This window comes from Solea solea, chromosome 19 (assembly GCF_958295425.1).
Source record: "Solea solea chromosome 19, fSolSol10.1, whole genome shotgun sequence".
Taxonomy (NCBI): Eukaryota; Metazoa; Chordata; class Actinopteri; order Pleuronectiformes; family Soleidae; genus Solea; species Solea solea.
Window position 1 is genome coordinate 13774626 of NC_081152.1, and position 21425 is coordinate 13796050.

General features: G+C 38.9%; 1 protein-coding gene across 1 annotated transcript; it reads left to right on the forward strand.

Moving 5' to 3' along the window:
• Window positions 1–9624: 9624 nt before the first annotated feature.
• slc5a1 (solute carrier family 5 member 1) lies at window positions 9625–19248 on the forward strand. The gene is made up of 15 exons (XM_058618097.1): window positions 9625–9826; window positions 10843–10914; window positions 13133–13237; window positions 13423–13482; window positions 13587–13691; window positions 13825–13930; window positions 14372–14452; window positions 14535–14743; window positions 15317–15452; window positions 15555–15662; window positions 15733–15883; window positions 16362–16530; window positions 17920–18135; window positions 18244–18352; window positions 18445–19248. The coding sequence occupies exons 1-15, from the start codon at window positions 9689–9691 to the stop codon at window positions 18657–18659; spliced, it is 1980 nt and encodes a 659-aa protein (XP_058474080.1). The 5' UTR covers window positions 9625–9688; the 3' UTR covers window positions 18660–19248.
• The last annotated feature ends 2177 nt before the right edge of the window (window positions 19249–21425 follow it).

Consider the following 21425-nt stretch of genomic DNA (forward strand, 5'->3'; position numbering starts at 1 on the left):
AAAAAAAAAAAATACTTTTCACATCTCTTCTTCTCTTTTCTTCACCTCTGTCTTCTGGCATATAAGTCATTTACCACTTTAAACCCAGACCTCTGCTTCTACCCACAGAGGCTTGTCTCAACCCTCTGCTCTCCTCTCCTCTCCGCACTACTCCCTTTTATAACTACTGTTCACTCCACTAAAAGAGTGATAACAGCCAAGGATCATCCTCCAGGCTACTCTCTGGTCACTGTCTCCTCCACTGACCCCCTTCAAGACAAGCTTGATATGTCCCTCATTCCATCTTGAATGGAGTCCTAAAATATTCCCATGAGCAGACTTAACTTCTGACATCTCTGATCCCACTCCTCTATCCCCCCTCCCGGTCCATCACTGCTGATCTGCTCTACTTCCTGACTGATATCATCAACCCCTCCCTGACATCTGGCTGTGAACCATCTGCCTTTGATTCTGTTAGTGCCACCGTTTGTTCTCCTCGCACATCCTTCTCTTGACAACTACTACTACTACTACTACATCTACTTTCTTAGACACTCCCTGCTTTTGCTGCATGTTTTATCAAGCCAGAATCTTTACTTTACTATTTTTACCTATAAATGACCAAGAGATAGTCCATATTAGTGGTCCATTCTGAAGACTACAAAAGCCGGTGCTAAAATGCAGTTTAACAAAAAGAAGCCAGTGATCTCAGCCATGCAGATTTACTAGAGACAGCCTACCTCTACAGCTACAGTAGCCATTTCCATGAGCATTTCTGAAGCTGATGCTCCCAGGAACAGTCAACCCAATACCAAACATTCTAGATATTATTATTATTATTATTATTATTATTATTATTATTATTATTATTATTAAAAACAATAATGTCTGGCCTTGACACAATAGCCTACCTTGCCTGATCTTTGGTGATGACGCCAAAAAGCCCAGATCGAGTCCACCCTACACTGCTTTTTAGCATCATTACCAATGTGTGTGCTATAATTCCTCTGTTACAGCAAATCTAAATATGATTTTTAACTCAGCTGTGATGGCACATGGCTGACCAATTATAGTATTAGGATTATAGTCACATTGGTGTTAAACTTTAACTTTTGCTCAATGAATGATTTAACGTACTGTGTGTTTACTTTGATTCTGAAAATGAAAACGTGAGCTGAGTAACATTAGAAAAGGAAACCAATTGAAAACCACTTTTACTACAGATTGTCTTGTACTGTGTACATTGTGTCTCCACAGTCTCACTTCTGTTTTTTTGTCTGACCTTTTAAATGCTGTAAAAAAACAAAAAACCCACAAATATTCCAGAATCAGCCTGCCCTGTATTGAACTGCAATACTTATCCAGCTCTAAAAAATGTAGAGGAACAATGTGCGGTCTGTTCACATTTCCTAAATGCGAAGAAACGATAAATGATTCCCATGACTGCCATTAATTATGGCTGTGTATTGATTACTGTATCTCATACGAGGTGCTTGGGCGTTAACAGGATGGCATGCAGTAATTGTTAGTTTGCATAAACATGCACTGACCTCAGTTACTCCATCTATCAATGGCTGCTCGGCCTTTTTCTGTACCCAAACACACAATACGTTGCCTTATTTATTGACCATTACATTCCTGGTCAACTGGCTGTGAGACTCGGTGCATCTGCTTCTCTGTAGTTGAACTGGTGTGCCACTTTTCCATAAGCATCACCCTGCTTGGCTACGGTTCTCTAGTCAGTCATGAAAATTACTGATATCCATGTGCGTATGCATAAAATCAAATTACTGGCCTGTCCTTGTTGTACTACTGCAGCTCAGAGAAGGCCGAGGGAGGCTCTGGATGTAAAGCAGAAGTTGTTGTGCATCCATCACAGCTGTCCTTGTCAAAATCATAGAACGTGTGCCATCAAGAAGCAGACCTGACTTGTTTGATGGACTTTTGATTACCCCCCCTTAATCCAACACTCTATAATATTAATTCTTCCTGATCTAGTTCTATTGTTGTTTTTTGTTTGCTTCACTGCAACTCATAACCTGAAGGGATGCATCACTCACAACAACTAATTATCTCATTATCTATTTTCAGTTTTTTTACACAGACCGCCAAACCTCTTGTTTGCTTTAGAAAAACAAGTCACAAAGCAACAACGATGCCTGTAAATACCCTGTCGTGACGAAGACATAATAAAAACTGTTCAGGTCAGTTTTTGTTGAAAAGACAATCACATCCACTGCCAGGTTTACTGTTGCAGACCGGCCAAAAATGGCTCACAAATATAGTTTCGAAGGTTCCGAAGATTTCCAGAAATACACTGTAGTTATTATATTGCAACAGGTATAAATAGAACATTTGTTGGGGACTTTTAACACGTGCTTCTTCTTTTTTTGCAATGTATATTTGATTTTCGGATGCAGAAACAATATTTGTTATGGGATTTTCTGAAAATGAGTAAAGGTCAGAATATCACAACAGCCTTCCTTTGCAGTCATAAGACAGCATACTGCACTAACTCTTTGAGCTCACAAGAAGTCGAATGACGTTTACCCTCTAAATTTCCAAAAATCCATTGCCTGATTTAAGAGGGGCACATTACACAAGCCCTGGTTACACAACTGAAATGCTGCGGATCTTACATTAGGAGCCAAAATAAGATATGAGAAAAGTCTTCATACTTCATACCAACAGAACAGGAGGACCATAATAAAGTCCTATGTCCAGGTAATTATAACTACATCTGACAAATTGAATCATTCTCCTGATTGATGGCTGTACTCATATCTATTAAACCATCCAGAACACAGCTGCAACCATTACCCAATTTATCTTCTATTTATCCACATTTCCATAGTGACCCAAAATACCATGGCCCGTCTTAAAGACATGATACGTTTCCGGCCCCTGCAAATTCTTTCATTGTCATTTGTTCCATTACTTCACAAAGATCACAAAGTTACAATTTTAGTGAAGCAATCCACCTATAATTAATAGGCTTATAAAGCTTCTAAATTCTGGGCAGTCTGCCCTCCTGCCGCACTTTATTACACAAGGCTAAAAAGGCCTCTCATGCTTTATCTCTATCATAATCCAACCTAACCTTTTTGATCATTACAGTCTTGATGTATCTTCTTTTAATTATAATAGAAAACACATTCATTACCAAACTCTTTCTTAATCTAACTTTTAATTTGAAACACAGATTGTACAAAATACATACTATTTTATTTGACTATTGTAATAATAGTCTTTCACCCTACTTCAGCTGAGGACCCCCACACACAGACACACACACACACACACACCCTCATGTGGAGGATAAAGCAGTAGAAGATGGATGGATGGATGTATTGTGTTCAGTTCAGCAAAAGGAAGGGGTCAGTTGACCTGTGATTGTTTACAAGGTGACCAAAAAGCTCCAAGAGGGAGCTGCATAATTATGTAGGACACATGGTGACCAGATTTTCTGTGAACGTGCTCCAGGTTATTCATAAACCTCCCTCCTTGACAAAATGACTTCCATAATTTATCATACAAAATGTTGTTTTCCAGGTTTATAAACAAGAACTTCAACACCTAAAGACGAAAGAGTTGAATTAAATTAAAGTAAATAGTATGAGGACATAACCTCCACATCTTCTGCTTTATCCTCTACATGGGGGGCGCTAGTGCCAATCCCAGCTGACATAGGGCGAAAGCCGGGATACACCCTGGACAATGCCACATAGAGACAAGCAACCATTCACTCTCACACTCACATCTACAGTCAATTTAGAGAGTCCAATAAACCTTATCCTCAAATCTGCATGTTTTTGGATAGTGGGAGGAAACTGGAGAACCAGGAAAAAACCCACATGCACACATGGGGAGAACACGCAAACCCGTGTCTTCTTGCTGCAGACACAACAGTGCTAACCAGTACACCGACTGTGTTGCCAAGGAAATGGCCTGCTATTTGAAAATCAGTAAGACAAGGAGATCAAATAACTAGTGTTTCTGGCCGACAGAGTTATTCCCTTATTATTTTTTATATCAATATATAAGATTTTCCCCCCACAAAAAAGTAAAAACTTAAGAAGTTAATGGTCTTTAAACTAAAAAGTAACAAATTCCTGTAGTTCAGAATATCGGGCCAAAATTGGTTTTAGGTTTAAGTTGGCCAGCCAATATCTGACTGTATCTCTAATGTTCTGGCAAAAGGCAGTTTATGGCCTTCTGCTACATTTTCTGTTTCCACTGTTGGCTCTGTGACTAAAAGCTGCTTTAATCAGGACTTTCTCCTCAGAACTGCTACAGCATTTGGAGTCTTTTTGCACTTTGAATTCAGCACAACATGATGGTCCCTCCACAACTGAAAGCTACATTTAACTAAACAGTGTTTTTTGTTTGAGAATACTTTAATATCTATAACAGAAAACTTACCTCTCTGTAGTTTAGTCCAGTGTGTGTTGACAGGCATGTGTAGCTCCCCTGGTTCCACTCAGTGTTTCAGGTTAGCTTTACTGGCAAAAGAGAAACACAAGATATCTGATCACATTTTGTTGAGTGTTAGCATTAGCATCGCTTTTCTTGACCCTTTTTGACAGTTATCCAAAGATATCCTCCACTCATTCCCACTTGGTAAAAATTGAAATTCTTGGCAATAAAACAGGAGCCATGAAGAGAAGAAGAAAAAAGAAAAAGACTCTCACTTAAAACGGGACTAACTTCTCAGTGGACACATTTGGGACTAATTAGCAGATTAACTGCAGCTGCCACATCCAAACTCCTACACTTGTCTCACTCGCTCCATCTGTTGTGTTCTCTACCAGGCTAAATACCACTCTGTTCTGTTCACAAGGTTGAACAGAAATAATACTGTATTTCATTTGAAATTAAAAAAGATCTGTGCATTGAGTGGTACATGTTGCACGCTTGCAGGCCCCCATTAACACACTAATGACATTGCGAGACACAGAAGTCACTCAAGAAGAATTAGCTCGGCTTCAGTCGGCGGTTGGTCACATTTATTCTTGAGCTGCTGCCGAATATTTCAGTGTTTTTAGAGCAACCTTTTAGTTTATGTGACAGTGATGCATCATTTCTGCTGAGCTGTATGACTGCGCCACCTTGTGGCTAACACGACCTCATAAGTTGCTTGTATGGTTAAAAACAATTTATATACATATATATATAATGTATATGGAGTATATACAGTATGTGTTTATATAGTGAGGGGTTAGGAAAACAACAGATCCCAAGTAGGCCTTTATTTGCACAGCTGCCATTTTCACATGTTTTTCGCAGTAAAGGCACAGGTGTTACTGATCACATTAACAATGGCTCTTTTCAGCTCATGGAAGTCAGAATAAAGTGTGACAGCAGTGAACCAGCGTGCACACAGCGAACGAGGAACACAGCCCTTATTAATTGGATTATTTACACTTGTTATTTTCCTACTGTGACCTGTCAAAATGGCTGCTGTGCAAAGGGGCTTGAATGTGAGTGTGGATTGTGTCAGTGTACACTCACCAGGCCACTTTATTAGGTACACCTGACAAACGCTTGTTAAATATCTACTCAACTAGCTAATCAACCAACCTGCCTTTCTCCAGGCCACAGTTGTAAATAAGAATCTGTCCTGCCTGGTTATATAAAGGTTAAATAAATAGAAATAAACATGGTGACATCTCAATGCATTTAGGCGTATAACATTGTCATGACACTTGTTGAGGCGCAAATCATCATCAGAATGCCTGAGAAAGATGATTTAGATGACTTTGCATGTGGAAGGTCTGAGGATTTCAGAAACTGCTGATGAAAATAAACCATTATTAGCAGTTATGTGGGTAAAAATGCCTTATTGGTGCCAGAGTTAAGAGAATAATGACCAGACTTGATACAACCAAGGTATGAGAGCATATCTGAATGAACAACACATTGAATGAAGTTGGGCTACAGCAGCAGAACATCACACCAGGTGCCACAGTATTAGGTGTGTATTTGGCACCTAATAAAGTGACTGGCGAGAAGCTGATGAAGGATCAGAGGATTGTCACTGAGAGAAGAAGAGAGAAAGATGTTTGTTGATTACCTCTGCCAAGTCCCTTCTCCCACATTTCTGGTCACGTGAACCCCAGTGTGATCAGAGGCAGGGGGTTTTTAAAACTTACTGGGGGAGCCTCGTTTCAAATGGCTGCCTGCGGGGCCAGCTGATCGCCAGAAAGGGCGCCCTTCACCCGTGCTGCCTCCCCCCCTGCACGAAATCAACAGTGTCTCCCTGTGTGAAAGCCCCTCAGTCTTTGTCATAGCATGTGGTTACAATGCCTCTCTGCCAGTGAATATGGATCTGTGCCCAGAGATGGTGTAGTGATTACAACTCTTCAACTGCTGCAAATGAGCTATGCTGGCCTTCAAGTGAACTCTCCTGCTCCTTCTTCACGATTCGCTGATTGAAAAGTACGTTTATTTTAGTCATTATATCAACAAGTATCTGTAACTGTGAACTTTAATCCAGTATATAACATAAAAATAGTGCTTTTCCATTAACTCTTCAAAATAATGGAACATTACACTACACTATGTTCCTATTTCATGAGTCTCTTATTTGAACATGTATGATTTAACACTCCTAAGTTACACCTACACCCTGAATATTTCATCTTTGCTCTATCAAGGTGTTTACGTGAGACACTGACTACACATCTGTGAGGTCATACGTCACAAATCAAACGAGCTTAACGATAAGAAAATAATGTCAATTTGGTGAATAGCACCTTACAGACACCACATGCATCTAACGCATGCGCATGAAATGACTAAATGATTTACAGCAAATGCCCAAAGACTTTAATTAATAAATAAAATCCATTAAAATCAATTCTAAATGTGACAGGAAACCAGTGCAGAGCTGATCTCTCAAGGCTTCAAATAAAGGTTTATAATAAAGGAAACTAATGTTTTAAATCTTTACTTTTATTTATAAATGGTTGCAGTTTAGCTTTAGATGGGTTTTTTATAGACAAAGCACAATGCATAGCAGTAATTGGCTAAAGTCACAAGATAAATACTGTATTTGAATCGGCCGTCTGAGGCCAGGCCTCGGGCTCCTCTCTGCATGAGTGTCTCCAATCATATGTAGACACAAGGACGGAGTTCACAAGACACAATAGTGTCTTAACCACAAGACAACTCACTACACACGCTCAGACATCACAGCTAGACTTGTATATGCATATGAGGAATGAACTCCGGCAAGAGATCAATTCCTTGTGCTACTCAGCGTCATTTGTTTGCAGTCCCGCTGTTCTCGGACGTGATGTTTTTAAAACAAATGCCGGCACTCGGCAGGTTAATGTTCTGGTCCCTGACATGAAGTCAAACACTTGATGCTGACCAGTCTAGAGCTGTCGGGAAAGAACAAAGTATCCTTTTAGGTTTGAAATCAGGACTGATATCAGTGGGTGTGACCAAGCTTTAATCCCCACAGAGCACTGGCCTCATTCCAGTGATTGATTCTCATTCAAGTGAATATTGATTGTCCCCATTTAGAGATTTCAAGCATCCATTTGTAACAGTACTGCTCTGAAAACTGCCTCATCTCACCGCCTTACATGTATTCTTCCTGACGACCTCAGGGCTGTCGTCGAACACCGAGAGTCATTTAATGGCTTTGTTTGTGCTCCTGTAATCACCTTGTTTAAAATGGAACAACAGCAATAACAAAAATGTAACTGTTTTGCAGTCTAATTTGTAAAAGCAGCATTTTTATTCATGTATTCTTGCTGACCTACATTTGTTTGACTTTAATTTGTACAACACAGTGTTGGGATCTGTTGTAAATTATAATCTTCCATATTAACCATGTTAAAGATACCTCTCCTTTGTGCTTCCTTGTCCACTTCTCCCCCCTGCTCTTTCTCCAGCTTCAGCTATAACAGAGCACTACTGTATAACCTTGGACTCGGATGTCAGCATTATAATGATGGATAAAGCTGCAAGCAGCAATTTATCAGGTCAAACTGCTCCAGAAATACTGGGGCCATAGGTGGTGAGAAATGACATGAATGTTAACAGGGGCATGTAGCGTGTAGCATATAGGATGTGGTGTATGTTGTGGATGGAATAGTGGTCAAAGGTGAATTGAATCAGGTTTGAAAAATTGAATTGCAAGAATACACCTCATCCAATACTGTTTATTAACACAACTTAATTACTTAAATGCGCTCTTAATTTCTGTGGATTTTAATTGCTATTTGTTTTGCTTGTGTATAATCAGAGGCTCTGGGTGCCCCAGTCCGTAATCAATCATTTAGTCGTGAGAAACACACAGTGTTTGTCCTGTCTCTCATTGTATTGTCTGCTTTTGTTGACGTGAAACCTGTGAGAATATAATCAAGAGAGCTCTAATTGTGTTTTTCACTCGTGGCATGTTCAGTTTGGTCTTCTCTGTGCCGATGCTATCTATGGTCTGTTGTTTTTTATAAGACGAGGATGTCAGCCTTACGTCCTGCACGGCACCCACACAGGCTTTTGATGTCTCTGGCTGATTAGTCCTTTAGTCAGGCTGAAGCTAAACAACAAATTAGCCAACAGGAGAAAGATGGACACACATCATCAAAGTAAATTCCTTGACTACAGTTATATTCTTTGTTTTTCCAAATGTGATGCAAATTGAGTGTAAAATCACAGGAACAAACTAGCATAATAAAAATGTGCATCTCATCTGTATGAGGTGAGTGTCTCCTGGCTCCTTACATTACTTTTCTGTCCTGCAGAGACACCTAGAGGCGGCGGATTGTACTTTATTTACAGATATGAATGCATTTATGTGATATTTACAGCAGTCCATTCCATTCAGCTTTTTTGTGCATGTGTCTAAACTTTGTGACTAAAGCGAAACTGCAGAAGACGCTGGTACTTTTAAAGTGGAATTGTGAAAAGTGTAAACATGGGTAAATGTACATTATGTTGATGTATCGGTGTAACTTTTGCATGAAAAACTTGATTAGTAAAATACCTTTTCAAGTGTTATTGCCAACGTATCCCTCACCACACACTTTGGCCTTTCGACTAATAATTAACACGCAAACACTTCCAGTGTATTAGGGTGTTTAGTGTGGGTGTGTGTGATGCCCAGGTTAAGTGCTTTTTATTTGTCATAGAGCTACAATAAATGTGAAGACATTTCCTGGTTAGTGGAGGTTGATGAAGGGTCAAAGGTGAAGGCCTCACTTTAGGATTAATGATTGCGTTTTACAGCTCAATTAAGAGTGGGCAATTGAGTTCTCCAACATCTAAATTGCTATTTGTGTGTCAGCATTTCCAATGTTCTTTATTATAATAAGACATTATTAATAATGTATTATTATTACACTATATGTGTTTTGCTGATGGAGTGTATCTGTGGGTTCCTTGTTCCTTTACTCGAGGTATTTCCTTGTGGATTAATGATTAACAGTGTTATTTGCTGAAAGGTTACACATTTTAGCACATTTAATTTTGAATTTGTTTTTATCATGAATCAGCCAGGTTATTTATATGTTTGCATACCCACACACACTTTTGGCCAAAAACAAACAATACACAGTCACAAAACCCTGCCCACAAGCAGGTCGGACCCAAGTACATAAGAGTGTCTGTGTCTGTGCAGGTGCTTCAGTCACAGAGGAGCGATTCCAGACACACACACACACACACACACCGGCTCTCTGGTCAATCTCTTGACAAAATGGCTCAAGATTACTTTGGATTCTCCTTGATAAAGAGCAATGCAAGAAACAACAACGCCACGGTGGCTCTGGCCAACCCTGCGGATATCTCTGTTATTGTGATTTACTTTTTGGTCGTCCTGGCCGTTGGAGTATGGGTGAGTACGTCCACTCTTTTCCCAACAACCGCGTTTTAAATTCGTCTTCTTCTGTGAATAGTTAACTACTTGCCTCTTTTTTTTTTCTTTTTTTTTTACAGCTGGTTTTACTTCTGCCTATATGAAATTAAAGGACAGTATGTCTGTATCGGGCCACAAGGAAACGTAAAAAAAAATGTGTGCTGATATAAGATGTTTCTCATTATGAGCAACAAATGTGCTCCTTTACAGCAGCAGCTTGAAACAACAGAGGGCACTGATACTGTGGGATTATCTTCATCTTTTTATCTTTGTCAACCTTAAAGGTTGGTTTATGTCACAGCCAAGGATTTTTACAGTTGAATGTGATTCATTTAGTAATGGTCACATGCTGACATTTATACTGTTGTTTAACCCTTTGAACACAGAGCATTTAGGCTGCTTTTTTCATTACAATGTAAAATGTACAGTATATAAAGGCTATAAGAATGTACAATATAGAGTGTCTTATTTCCTTATTTTCAGCACAACCTAGGCAATCTGGTGAAACAAAATAACTACATTTTCACCAACTATATAAACACACCTGAGCAAAAAAAAGTACTCAAAATGTTTAAAATCGGATTGAATTTGTGAAATTTGAAAATACGTCACAGTTCAAAGTTCACTTGGCTCATTTTTTATGAACAAAAAGAGAGGAAAAGGGTCTCATTTTGTGACTTCTGCACAATTATTGCTACTTTATATCATGTGATATAAAATGAATCATAACTTTGACTGACAACACATAAGAAGAGGAAAAAAAACAACACATTTTTTAAAGCCTGAATATGTGACCCACAAACACACACCCCCAGGATGTCCATATGAGGCGCTGTGTATTATTCCCATGGCAATTTGAGCACTAAGGGTTAAATGACTGTTACAGTGTCAAATTAAATGTAATCAGTTTTGGATGGCATGTTGAATTAGCCTGTTGTTATTTTACCACCAATGCATTTATTCATTTTTCTCTATCCACACCTCCTCTTATGCAGGCTATGGTTCGCACCAACCGATCCACCGTCGGTGGGTTCTTCCTGGCAGGGAGGAGTATGGTGTGGTGGCCGGTAAGCAATAATGTCTGCACAGGCCCCGTGATCTCATGTAATGTTACCATGAAAACAGTTTGTGTCGGTGTGTTTGTGAACGTTTCACAATGGTAAATCACGTAATAGGCTACTTATTAATTACAGGTGTTACGTGACATATACTGTGTGTAATAGTTATGGGAGGATAAGAACATTTTACTGTAACATTTATCCTGACCATAATAATTGTGATTCACTGATGATATACAGTGCTTACCACCACCCAAAGCCACAGGTGCTAAAGTATTGTGAAGTAAATTTTAAAGTTTTACAAGAAAAACACAGAAAAAATAGTAAAGCACATTATTATTTCTTGATTAAGATTAAATTATAGTTATTTACTTGCATTCCTGCAGTGCGTCGGCTCAAATTTGGGTATAAATTTTTAATTTTATTTTTAAAACGATTTCTAAAATATATGTGTTTTCTTGTTTTTATATGTATTATTTAACTTAAACAAGTAGAGCCTTCTGTCAGTAATATAGCTTCATTTGATTTCTCATTGAAAAACAACAATTACACTAATGTTTATTAACGTACACTGTCCCCCCGTTAACTGATAAAATAAAATAAATTCTGCACATTTTCTGAAAACTCACTCTTACTGTTTGAGGAGAGAGACAGACATTATGATGCTCTAATTATATTACCAAAAAAAATAGTATATGTTGTAATGTTACAAAAAAAATGCCATTCTGACCCTTCAAAATAAATTCAGAATGTTGATGAGCTAGACAGAAAATACTGATAATGGCAATTCACCATAATTGACTTATTGTGAGTGCTTTGAAGGATGATATTGTATTTTGTCCCATTCCGTGTGTGTGTGTGTGTGTGTATAGTGCATTAGCACATATGCACATTAATGGCCATCATGTTCATCAATGCACTTTATGACATCACAACATGAGTGTTAATGTCGATTGAATTGAATTGAACTAATTTACGCCACCAATATAAAAATAACTTTTATACTTACACGTCTAAGGACGCAAAACTACACAAGAGTGGTCAACTTCTACTTTCAGAAGTTTAGTATTTTTAGTCTCAGATCTTCAGGCAGGGCCCTCTGAGTCCCGACTGTTCCAAACCCAGAGGAGACAAGCCTTTACCGTCAGGGCCCCTTGACTTCAGAATAGCCGGCCTGAGGAGATGAGGCTCACAGGATTAGCGGAGTCTCTTAAATCCCTTCTTAAAAACCCATTTTCATAAATAAAATCGTGACTTTGCTTTTAATTAATTTATTTATTTGTATTGCTATACTGTCTACCTGACTCTTATCCTGACCTTTATGTCGCACACCTGCTATAAACCTTCTTTCTAATTGCTTATTCATAGTTTTATTACCATTATTATCGTACTTTTATTTCTTCGTGTCACTTTTTTGGTTCGGGTTTTCTTGAATCTGGTCTGTGAAAGCACTTTTGTATACCCTGCTTTTAAAATGTGCTATGTAATCAAAGTTATGATTATTATTAGTATTATTATTATTACTATATTTACTATTTTTTCCCACTCTCACATCGCAAGCTGCAACCAAACAAACATGGCAGCAGCAGCAGCAGAGCCAATAAGATGAGATCTGATTGGTTGATCTTTGACCCTGTGACACCAACTCATCAACACTGATATCAAAACCCTTCATCACAGCTAAAGTTTTGCAACATATACAGCATTTTGGAATATTTGAATTATTTTTTCTTTCCTTCTCTCTTTTATTTCTTTTGGGGAAAATGACAAAAACAAAATAAAATACATTAACATGTGGTTAAGGTAGTTAAAATGTGATAACTATGATGATATGATTACATATGTACATTTTTAATCAATTTACCCCTCTTAAACATCATATTTATCACATTTTAACAACCTTAACCTGAAACCTGTCTCTTTGGACAGTTACATATATATTATTGAGGTCACATTTAGCCGTGTTCGCTGTCATCATGTTTCCCATACATGTTCATGTATATTATACATGAACACGTGTGTGCATCATCATATCCATCACGTCCATTCTCATAAACTACATAGCAAATGCATAAAACAATACATTTACACACGTTACACTATCATCAACGAGACGGGATAAGGAAGAGGATGTAGGTGTAAGTTTTTGATTATGAATTTGGGTTTTTTTGGGTTTTTTTTTACATGTATAATAGTCATAATACTGCTTTGACATCATTCTCTACAGATCGGGGCCTCACTATTTGCCAGCAACATTGGCAGTGGCCATTTTGTGGGCATCGCTGGGACTGCCGCCGCTTCAGGGATAGCCATCGGTGGATTTGAGTGGAATGTGAGTAATTGTGTGCGCTGTAACAGACGCACTATCATCACGTCTCACATCGACGTACGTCTAACTTGTGACGCGGACACAGTTATCTCGGTCAGATTGGCCAACAGACAAATATGTGACGACAATTTACAATATAACTTTTGAGCAAATGGTGATGGTATTGATTGTTTTTTATTGTGTTCCAGGCTCTTATTGTGGTTGTCATTCTGGGATGGCTCTTTGTGCCAATCTACATTAAGGCTGGGGTAAACAGAACACATGTTTTGCACTTTGGGAGTGCCCACTCAGCATGAGGCCATAAAGATTGTTAAAACAAACAAGTAACTCGTCTCGCTGTGGGTGTGTTTAGGTGGTCACGATGCCCGAGTACCTAAGGAAGAGGTTTGGAGGACAACGCATTCGCATCTATCTCTCTGTGCTGTCCCTTTTCCTGTATGTGTTCACTAAGATCTCAGTAAGTCACAGTGACAACGCCCTGCTAAGCCCTCAACATCCCTCACATGCTGTTTTTCTATTCCATCCTTGTATGAGTCATTGCTGATTAAAAAACAACAACATGTTTTTTTCCCTTTCTTCATTCCACTCAGGCAGACATGTTCTCTGGTGCCATTTTTATCAACCTGGCTCTGGGGTTGAACATCTACCTCGCTGTCATAGCGCTACTAATGATCACCGCGCTGTACACGGTCACAGGTTTGTTCCCTTCGGATGCGGCCACATCCTTTTCTGCTGAAACCACGAATTGACATCTCACTCATAAACTATAAAGCCGTATCAAGTCTTATCTGCTTCACGAAAGGCATCATTTGTGGGGGGTAAAGGTAAGGTAGACATGCAGATAAACATGTAGCACTGCACACTCTTCTGCTCACTGACCAGTTATCTGTGGTTTGTTATTGTGGTTAATTACCCGTGGACTGTGATAAGAGCGGAGAGTGGCCTTCCGTTGCTGAACTTTAGCTTCAAAGGCTAAATGTGAGACACAGAACTTAGATAACGCCGCTTAAACCCCAACGCCTCCTTTTGATCGTGTACCAACATTTGCTTGCATTTGTTTTTCTAGTCAATTCAGATTCATGTGCTTTACAGGAAATAAAATGTGTTGATTTTAAAAGAAAACGTATTGTATGTCAGGTGGATTGGCGGCGGTGATCTACACCGACACCTTGCAGACTGTAATCATGATAGTTGGATCATTCATCCTCATGGGCTTTGGTAATATGGTATTTTCTTTGTTTTTTTATTCATCATTATTTCACGTTTTATGTTAATCTAACTTGCATATACACGTACACAGCTTTCAATGAGGTGGGAGGATATGAACGCTTCCAGGAGCGCTACATGGAGGCCATCCCTTCCATCACGGGTAACATCAGTGCCAAATGCTACGAGCCTCAGGCGGACTCCTTCCATATCTTTAGGAACGCAATTACAGGAGACCTGCCATGGCCTGGCCTGGTGTTTGGACTCACCATTCAGGCCACCTGGTACTGGTGCACTGATCAGGTCAGTCAAGCAAAGGCTCCACTATGAACTACTGTATATTCCCTGTCTCTTTTTTTTCATTTTTCTTTTTCTCTGGGACCGCTTCATAGAACCCTCGGGGTCCCTAGACCTACTGTTGATAACCATTGTTCAAACTACTACAATAGTTTCTGTCCTGTGGGCTAACAGATGTCAGATGTCACTGACAGCTTAGACCAGGTGGGTGTTGGACTATGTAAATGTGATGATGCTGTCACTTGGCTCCCCAGAAAGGTACAAATCTTTGAGGCTAAACCAGTTTGAGGAGTACCCTACATTCAAAAGGCCACATCTTCAAATATTTTCAGATTTCCATGTTAGACATTGTTGGAAAGCTCAGAAACCACACTTTCAGAGTCTGTAAATAACTCAAAATGCCCCTCGGGAGACTTGTTCCGGGTTTTTCCATGGCTTCCATGGCATCCGTCATGTACTTGTTCTGGTCAGCTTTCCAAGCTGGCTCAAATGTTTTATACTACTACAACCGTGGTAGTATTCATAATACTTTTTATAATGACTCGACACATCTTTACCCAAATGTCTCTTTCTCTGTAGGTGATTGTCCAGCGTTGCCTCTCAGCCAAGAATCTATCCCACGTGAAAGGAGGCTGTATCTTATGTGGCTACCTAAAGCTGCTGCCTATGTTCCTCATGGTTTTCCCCGGGATGATCAGCAGGATCCTCTATCCAAGTGAGTGTGTTAGACAAAACAAAAAGCTTATCTTACCATAGAAATAATGTTCAATTAAAAAAAAAAACATTCTGACTATCCTTCTGATCTCATTTTTTATAGATGAGATCGCCTGTGTGGTGCCAGAGGAATGTGTGAAATACTGCGGGACTGCTGTGGGATGCACCAACATCGCTTATCCAAAATTGGTGGTGGATCTCATGCCCAATGGTAAAAGAACATGTTTGTCTGATTAGCATAGAATTTCAGCTTCATCCACCATTCTACTTTGTTGCTCCAGGACTCCGAGGCCTCATGCTGTCTGTGATGTTGGCCTCTCTGATGAGCTCGCTGACCTCTATCTTCAACAGTGCCAGCACTCTCTTTACAATGGACATCTACACCAAGATTCGCAAGTCTGCCAGCGAAAAGGAACTAATGATAGCCGGCAGGTAAAATGTGTTTAACCCTTAGAACACAGAGCATTTAGGCTGCTTTTTTTCATTACCATGTTCAAATGTACAGCACATACAGAGGCTATAAGAATGTGCAATATGGAGTGTCTTATATCCTTTTTTTCAGCACAATAGACAATCTGAACTAACTAAATATAAACACAAAAGGTTTAAAATCACAGTTCAAAGTTCACTTGGCTCGTTTTTCAACAAAATAAATCATATCACTACTAAAAATGCGATATAAATAGAACGATAACTTTGACTCAACAACACATAAGAAGATGAGGCATTTTTTAAAGCCTGAATATGTGACCTATAAACACACACACCCAGGATGTCCATATAAGGCATTGTGTAATATACCCATGCCAATTTATTATGGGTAAGCATTAAGGGTTAAGGCTGTGTTGCGGTTGATTCCTAATCATGGTTAAAATTCCTAACTGCTACTATTTCCCCCGTGTGTGTATAGAGTGTTTATCCTGGTCCTGATTGGTGTGAGCATCGCATGGATCCCTGTGGTGCAGAACGCCCAGAGCGGTCAGCTCTTTGACTACATCCAGTCCATCACCAGCTACCTCACTCCACCCATCGCAGCCGTCTTCATGCTTGCCATCTTTTGCAAACGTGTCAATGAGGCTGTAAGTTTACCTTTCAATCATCTTTCTTTTTTTTTTGTTTTTTTGTTGATATTTGCAAAAGTGACCAAGACGGTGGATCTGCAAAGCTCTATTTGAAACTCCAGTGTGTAACATATAGGAGGACATTTGGAGTGTGAAAAGACTGAAAATCACAAACTAGAATGTGTGTTTTTGAGGTGGAAGGTTAACAAAGAATGGCTCCGCCCACATTAACCCTCTGTATGAACCAAGAAAAAAGAAGGAGGACATGGCAGAGAAAGTGGAAGAGAAGAGAAGAGAAAAGAAAAGAAGGGAAGAGGAGACAGGTGTAAAAGAGTATTTTTACTTTCTGGTTTGCAAAGTCCACTGTAGTTCCCAAACAGCAAGGTTATTAGAGTGAAAGAAAATGAAATAATGAAAACTAAATTTAGGAAAACCTTTTTGTTAACTGAAATCAAAATAAAAACTAGAGTTTATTATCACCTTATTGTAACACACTTCTTTGTGTTTTCAGTCCTATACTCCAGCCGGTTTGCAGCCGTCTCGCTTTACTAGCGCAATGTTGCTGTTGCCTCTGTCTGGCTTGAAATAAAACAAATCACTTCCTGTGTGCAGCACAGTCATGTGACACAACCTATCACTATCATTTTGAATGTATTTGGCCATAAACGGTGGATTGACCACTACTAGAATATTGTATGGCCAAAAGTCACGAGTAATATCATTTTTTTTTTCTGGTGTGATTGAGTGTCTTTGGACGATAAAGTACTGAATGTCTTTATTATCCTAATAACATCAAATGACTCACGATTAGCAAAATACTGTCGTCACGAAAGCTATCAGTTACAAACCAGCCAATGAGGAAGCTTTCATTATTGGTCAAATTTCAGCTTCTCTTCTGGCTCAGTAGATTTGTTATGCATTCTACATTGTGTGTATTACTTACGTCAAACGTGTTTGTTGCTCCATTCACGTAATCTGGATTTATTTGGAGGAAAACCTGCAGGAGAAAAAAGAGTTGTTAGGCAGTGTTAGCATTCTGATTTTGCTTAAAATAGAATGAGAAAAATCCATACCATTCTAATGTCTGCAGGGACAATATTACTTTAAGGGAGGCCCAGTTAAGGTTGGTTAGTTTAGGACCAAACCTACTCAACCAAAAGCAACAAAATCTGCCCTTTTTATGATAGCAGACAGTATAAAGTCCTGCACTGTAAACACAATTATTTGTAATACACGTTTAAACACTGCTGTCAGGGAGAATGTGCGATGGTCTATGTGGTGTTTTTAGCTCAAATTTGTTTGTGCTCCAGGTGCAAAATTGTCTTACGTGAAAATTTCCACAGGTGAATCAAGGTGCACAAATTTGACTTTTATCACTCGTGTTTCTTTCTTTCTTTCTTTCCTCAGGGAGCCTTTTTTGGCCTCACCATTGGCCTTTTAATCGGTCTGTCCAGGATGATAACTGAGTTTATCTATGGGACAGGCAGCTGTGTGGAGCCTAGCAACTGTCCCACCATCATATGTGGAGTCCACTACCTCTACTTCAGCATCATCCTGTTTGTCGTGTCCTGCATCATCATCCTGGGAATCTCTCTCATGACTAAACCCATCGAAGACAAGCATGTATGAGATAAGGCCAGATAAATCATTGATTCCCTCCCTCCCCCAACCATTGCCTTGACAAACATAATAAATATGTGCTTTTTACCCATGCATGTGTTGTTTGTCTAGTTGTATCGTCTTTGCTGGAGCCTGAGGAACAACACGCAGAAGAGGGAGGATCTCGAACAAGACAACTGGGCCGAAAACGATGACGACGACGACTCTTCGGACGAAGACGGTAATCAGCAGACTTTTGAAATCCCCACTGATAGATGTGTGGTACGTGTAGATTTCCCCTTATTATTCTTTTCTCTTTGTCTGTCATCACAGAGCCAGAGGAGGAGCCCGGCTTTTGCAAGAAGGCAGTGATGTGCTTCTGTGGCCTGGAGCATAAAAAGGCCCCCAAATTGAGTGCAGAGGAGCAGGAGGCGCTTCAGAAGAAGCTCACCGACACCACAGAGGTGCCGCTGTGGAGAAACATCGTCAACGCCAATGCCATCATCCTCCTGTGTGTGGCGGTTTTCTTACATGGATTCTATGGTTAAAGAAACTCAGAATAATCCCATGTGTTCTGGGAAAAAGATAATTTATATTTAAATGACAGGATTGTTACGTGAATGTAACTTGAAGTGGACAGTATATCATATCTGCAACATATCAATTTATAATAGACAAATCTGTGATAAAATAATCAAAAATGCTTTGAGCATTAGCACAAATCACGGCAACATTTAAACTTTACTATACAGACAAGAGCAATCAACCAAAGGCTCTTTTTTTTTTTACAGTTTAACACTAACTCATTCACATAGACTTATAGAAAATATGGCTTATTTTCATTTACCATGCTGCCTTAAGTCACTAAAAAATAGGGGGAGGTTGTGTGAGATACGCAAAAAACTCTGTAAATGATCTGTCATGTGTAATCAATCTACAGTCAATTTCTTTGTACCAAAAAAAAAGAAGAGCAACAACCGGTAATTACTGTTTTTTTCTACCTCATTCTACCTAAGAGTCATGTGCTCAAAGTCCTTGAGTTCTGTCACTTTGCTAGATCTATGCACATTGCTATTTTGTTGTTTTAGGTGTTAATGAATAAAAATGTCTCAGGGAAGATGGACGTGAATGACCTCACCCGCTGCCTGACTCTCTTTGCTTCCCTCTGGTGGTCGCTGCTGGTCCTACACACGGGTGGTGATGGCGGCAAAGCCAGCAATGTCTTCTCTTAGCTAGATATATCTTCTTTAAGCTAACTTTAAGCTAGATAGAAAAAAAATCCCTTCCTTAATGTCATAAGGTCCTGTTATGTGTGTTCTGAAGTGTTGCGTTGCACTGACCCTGCAGAGCCACAATAAAAACGTTTTAATAAACAAACAAATCAACAAATAAATCAATAAAAAAGTGCATCCATGCTTATTTTTCCCCACTATCACGTTTATATGAATTGGGTAAATGAATGGTGAATGACAAACATTATCTGATCTTCAGGGACATTATCTATCATTACTATCATCTCTTTATCATTTATGGTGCTTTTACACCTGCCCAATTCTCCACCTGTATCTGTTTGACTTATTATTATTCAGGCATATCAAAGAATCACGCCACAGTCAAAGGTCAGTGCTGACACGTGTCTCGCTGTGACGGGCAGACCGCGACTGATTCAGATTCACTGAATATTAGAAGACAAGGAAAATGATGATGTATTTGTTTTTTTGTGAAGTAGACCTTTTTAAGCTGGTTCTGTGTTGACACAGAACAGCATAAGCTTCTTAAACATCTAATCTGTGAGAGAGGTTCCATCTCACTCAACATGGATGAGGGATGGAATTATTTTTAACATGTTAGAGTGCAGGGGCTGCAACAATTCATTTATTAATCGATTATTAATCGCCAAACAATTTTTGATTGTCAACTTGAGTGCTTTTTTTTTGGAGTGTTTCTTTGCTCGATATGACAAAGAACATCTCTCACTCGTTCTTTATCAATTTATTGTCATTATTTCTCTTGTCTTTTAACAAGGAAACATGGAAGTCACAAGCTTGGAAACCCTTGGTCAAACTGAGCACTGAACTGGCGACCTTTTTGCTGTGTGCTAGCCACTATTCCACCGTGTTGCCCAAAGAAACCTTTAAAATAACAATATGTCTTGATTTAAGAACGTCATAATTTCAAAAGTTTGGGAAACATCAATGACAGGACACTGAATGTACTAAACAACTCGTCGATTATTGTAGAAAAATAATCAACTGATACATCTATGATGAGTAAGTTGTCATTATAAACATAAAAACTACTTTTATAACCGGAAATATGAGTAAATGTCAAACATAATGACACTGGAGTATGGATATATGACTGATTATCCCACAGCATTGTTTTTAATGAACTATATGACACATCATATTGTAATAAACTGAAAAAAAACATTAATACAACTACATAATTATCATAAATTACTAATTGAAAAGTAATTATGGGGTACTTCTAGTACCATGCAACAGCTTGTGTAGTTTGATCTAATATGTATTATAAATGGATTTTATTTGAGTTTATTATTTTCTGTACTGCAGTCACGCAGCAGAAATTAGGCCTTGTTGAAATACGTCTACCTAAAGGCATTTGGGCTCTGTGTGTGTGTGTGTGTGTGTGTGTGTGTGTGTGCGTGCGTGTGCGTGCGTGTGCGTGTGCGTGTGCGTGCGACTGCATGTGACATGTTGTCCATGCATCTGCACAGATTTACTTCCTTTTGGCCTCACCTTTCACCTCAGAAGACAGCTGTGGGTTTATTGTTAAAGGGTAAAAAATAATGGACAGACTATGACTTTGTGCAAAAACATATTCATTTTATGGTTCACTAGTGTAAAGAGTGTCATGGTCGGTTCTTCGCAAACAAACAGTTTAAAGCTTGTCATGTTTTATTATTATAAAATATGACTAATGTTTCTGATTTTCAGTTGCATCATTTAGACTTTAAACCATAGAGCTAGAGATATTTTCTGTTTATCTTTGTAAATATCCTCCAGAATCCCACGTTGCATCTTTTTGGTTAAAACACCAAATAAGTACGAGCATCACTGGCATTTACTACTGAAATGTGATGAGTGAAAAGTTGTCATAATATAAAATAAATGTTTTTAAAGCACTTGTTCATACTGGACATTATATGTGTTAATGTGCAGAGTGTGTTACTGTTTAGAGATTCATTCATTAATCAACACTCACATTGGCTTGTTTGTGTGTTAATGGGGGACTTAGAGGTTAAGTTGTTTTCTCTTTGACATGACTGTAACATGTTAATAAGTCATTTA